At 41.3% G+C, this 4,135-nt stretch overlaps 1 protein-coding gene across 1 annotated transcript; it reads right to left on the reverse strand.

Annotated features, from left to right (window-relative positions):
• Positions 1 to 558: 558 nt before the first annotated feature.
• LOC123482134 (CD83 antigen-like) lies at positions 559 to 3,914 on the reverse strand. Its single transcript, XM_045208659.1, has 5 exons — positions 3,816 to 3,914; positions 3,587 to 3,723; positions 1,897 to 2,131; positions 1,646 to 1,746; positions 559 to 1,483 (listed from the first exon to the last, which is right to left on the reverse strand). Exons 1-5 carry the CDS (start codon positions 3,841 to 3,843, stop codon positions 1,331 to 1,333), a joined length of 654 nt encoding a protein of 217 aa, XP_045064594.1. The 5' UTR covers positions 3,844 to 3,914; the 3' UTR covers positions 559 to 1,330.
• Between the last annotated feature and the right edge of the window lie 221 nt (positions 3,915 to 4,135).

Consider the following 4,135-nt stretch of genomic DNA (forward strand, 5'->3'; position numbering starts at 1 on the left):
AAATAGATTTTACATGGGAGTCTATGACAGAAGTTCTGGGCGATTTTCAATCTGACTGAAATCGCCCCAAAAGGGGGTGGAGCCATTTGAAGCACGACTTTAGCCTGATTCGACATTTAGTGGCAGTGTGGCACTGTGGCAGATCAGACGTATAGATTACAACACTGATAACTACTGTTGCCGTGATATAATTGATTAGGAAAAAAATCCCTTCCTTTTCCCGTTTGGCAGTGCGTCGCCCATATCGCCCTATTGAACAGGCCGTCCCTGTGAGTAACAATGAACTGTTCTCAGAGAAACATTATTACTGTGGTGACTAAAAAAGTGAGGACTCCTCTTAAGAAAAAGTTAAAGAACATTTATCTAAGAACACATAGCACTTGTACTTCAGATACAGTACGTTACAACATTATTTACATGTCTTCTTTATTTTCAATGTATCCACAGAATTGCTGATCATATTTTAAAAACCTGATAGAGATTTATACAAAGTTTATTTTCTGTCAATTACTTTTCGCTAATATTCACCAAAGCCCTTTTTTTTTGGGGGGGTCTGCATACTGTTTTGGCCTCACAAAATAACAAAAAGTTATAAATTATGTCTGAACAGAGTTCATTGGGAGGTTTGCTTGTCTCAGATGGAATGCCGTCTTGGTTTGTTTCATCTCTGTGCAGAGTCCAGCGGGTCCCATCAAACCCTTCCAACATGGGTGAGCCCCATGAAACAGTGCTGAGATCAATTCCAGTTCTATACCAGTCAGTACAGGAATTGAATTAGGCATGAAATTCAATGCTGTACACATTGGTCATTTTCCAGTTCAAACTCAATGTCAATTCCTGGGTTGACTGAAATGTAAATGGAATTAACCCCAACATTGCCATGGAGCGACCCTCCAGAATGACCCCTCATCGTGGACCATTCCTGCACCCCTTCCTGAAGCTCCTTGTTGAGGTTAGATCTTGGGGCTTAGATCGTGGGGTCCCTTCACCAGGCCCTTTTCCTTGAGCATCTCAGGTGTCTGAATGCTGCAGACAGGCAGTCGTTGCTGCAGAACTGCTGCCCTAGCCTGGTTGTACTGCTGTTTGGCTGTCTGAGTGAAAGGGTGTAGGCTTCTGTTTGTTTCATTTCTTTGAAAAGCCTACACATCTTAGTTCTACAGGACCAGCCAGAGGGTTGTCTGCCTCCATCTGCTCTAGAGGTGAACTCTTCTCCTGGAAAGTAGACATGACTCTTAGGCTCCTTGCTCAGCTTTAAAAGTGCCCTAGTCTTTCTCTGTGTTTCCTCTTCACATTCAAGTATCCAATGAGCCCAAACTAGCAGAACAGGCTCTCACACACAGACATGTTTTATGGAAGCCTGTCCTGACCAGTTTGGCCCCAGAGTGTAGATCAACATTAAATCCTTCTTCTCAAGGGGTGCATCTAGAAGCGGTTCTTGTGGATACTTCTTGCTCCTTTGCAATAACATATTCCGTAGGATGACCTATGGTAAAGATTAACATTATTGAGTAAATAACTGAAACATTTCAAAGAAAATGAAATACATGCAATACATGGAAACCATCACCATAAAATGTTAGTTTCTTTTATCTGTTTTAATACAAAAAAATAAGTCAGAGGAACAGCTGGCAGTGTTGTAACTCACATAGCTGATGGTGAATATCAGCAATGCTGCCACAAGCCCCACAATGGAAAGAACTAGGATGGTGTCCCTTTCTTCTGATTGGTCTGTGGACTCAAGGCAACCTGCAAAAATGTTTTCCACAAATCCTTGAGCATCACTGGAAACGTTTTAAAAGATGAACTCTCTCTGGGTCCAATTTAAAACACTCACATACAGTATCCAGTAGGTCTATGTACCAAAACAAGCTCATAATGAGAGTAGAACACACTCACCTGTCACTCTGAGGACAATCTGCCCCTCCTGGTTCTGTTCTCCTACAGGTGCTGCCAGGAGACACTTATACCTCCCGCTATCAACAGCCGTTACATTGGGCAGGAAGATATCGAAAGAATCATCAGCCAAAAGTTCCACTTCACGCTCCAGACCGGCGTACCATTGGGTGGTGCTGTTATGTGATAGCCTCTTCATCAATAGACCAGACTCCTTATTAGAGGGCTCCTCACCGAGCTGGGAGAAGAGGGTGTGAGGTTACTCCTCTAACAGCTGGTCTTAACCTTAAGAGGGTGTGAGGTTATGCCTCTAACAGCTGGTCTTAACCTGGTCTCAGAGCATTTCGTATGATTCTGTATGTAAATCTGAGATGTAGCAGTAAGTATGATATGTTACATTTCGTATGGTATGTATTAATTTGTTGATGTCCATCACCTATTTCGTATGATATGTTACAAATTACAATTCCTATTATATGTTACGAATTTACTAAACGTTCAAAATATTACAAATTTGCTAAACATATATGTTCCGAATTCTAGCTAATGTTAGCTAGGCTAGGAGTTAGCTAAAAGGGTTAAGGTTAGGGGAAGGGTTAGCTAACATGCTAAGTAGTTTAAAAGTAGCTAATTAACTAAAATGCTAATGTCCCTGATGAGATTCATACTCGCAACCTTTGGTTTGCTAAATATTTGCGTTATATGCCCGCCTATCCTCCCTGACCAATCACCGTCCTTTAGTTTTTGCCTTAAGTAACCATCTGTCTTATGTAACCATACCAAACGTAACATACCACACTAAATAAATAATAAATAAATAAATAATTGGTCATTTAGCAGACGCTCTTATCCAGAGCGACTTACAGGAGCAAATAGGGTTAAGTGCCTTGCTCAAGGGCACATCGACAGATTTTTCACCTAGTCGGCTCGGGGATTAGTATCTCGGATTTACGTACAGAATAATACAAAATGCTCTGAGACCAGGTTGCTGGTCTGGGACCAGTGCTGTATATTTTATGCAGAGGGATCCTGAGGAGAGGTTTGAGAACCACTGATTTAGACAAGTTCTCAATTGATGCATGGCCAGACATGAGTCTGTCACAAGACACCTTCACTAGTCATATTTAACACCTAACAGCATAACAACAGATTAGATGAACTGGAATGACACTTTCACTCAAGGTTGCACAAAAAGCGATCTGAGCAAAACACCCCAAAATATTTGAATGAGCTGCCGCCCCTACTTTTAAATTTTCACCAGAGAGGAAGAGGTGAAGCGAGAGGTTTCAGTCGCCAAAATCTGTCAAAAATAAGCCTAATGTGTTTCTATGGTCTTATTTTGGACCTTTGGGATAACGACTCTTATTGTTAGGGCGGAGACATGAGCATCTCGTCATTATATACAGATCTCTGTTATCACTAAAAGTTCACTTTTTGTGAACTGCAAAGAACCATTGAAGGGCTCAAAGGGTTATTTTAGTCATTATGGTTCCACACAGAACCATCACCCAGTCCAAAGAACCCTTGAGGAACCCTCTTTTGTTAGTGTGTGACTGTGTGGTCTTTCAAGTAATTGGGCTGTGTCAGATTAGGTTACATCTGACGTGTGTCGGTAGGAAATGTCATAAAAAAATGCATATATTGCATGCTTCAAAACACACAGTTTGTGCTATCACAATAATAGAAAGCTTACCTTGTACCACCTCACTGCCCGGTAATGGACCCCAGGCTTACATATTGCTTTACATTTCAGAATTGAGTCCTCTCCACAAACTGACTTCACCTCTTGTGTAGGCCTATCCTGTGTGAGCACACCTTGCAAGGAGGCAGCTATAGACAAACACAAGGTAAATCATAATTTCAGGTGAGCCTGCCAATTAGACTGATATCAAATTCATTGTTAAATAGAAATGACAACATACCTAGAATGCAGACGAGTTGAAAAAACATATTCGTAGAACTACAGCAATGAAGATGATGATCCAGAACAGAAGTTAATCAATTTTATATAATAGGCTAAAATGGAAGTGAAACTATGTGTATTCCCGTAGAGACCCGTCTGCAAATGACTACAAACATGGCATGTACTTCGTCACAGTGGGTGTACACGGGCACTTCCGCTTCAGTAAGAAATTAAAACAGTCCTGTATGAGGTGTGAATGTGATCCAATAGAATTACATATTCTGGGTGTGATCTCAGGTGCGCGTGCACTCGGATTTGCATTTGTTGAGCATATCATGG

This window comes from Coregonus clupeaformis, chromosome 28, assembly GCF_020615455.1.
Source record: "Coregonus clupeaformis isolate EN_2021a chromosome 28, ASM2061545v1, whole genome shotgun sequence".
Classification (NCBI taxonomy): domain Eukaryota; kingdom Metazoa; phylum Chordata; class Actinopteri; order Salmoniformes; family Salmonidae; genus Coregonus; species Coregonus clupeaformis.

Coding starts and splice junctions, on each gene's coding strand:
- LOC123482134 (XM_045208659.1), bottom strand. CDS start 3,843: ATGTTTTTTCAACTCGTCTGCATTCTAG. Junction 3,724..3,815: donor TCAACTCGTCTGCATTCTAG/GTATGTTGTCAT, acceptor GTTTGTCTATAG/CTGCCTCCTTGCAAGGTGTG. Junction 1,484..1,645: donor TGATATTCACCATCAGCTAT/GTGAGTTACAAC, acceptor TCTTTACCATAG/GTCATCCTACGGAATATGTT.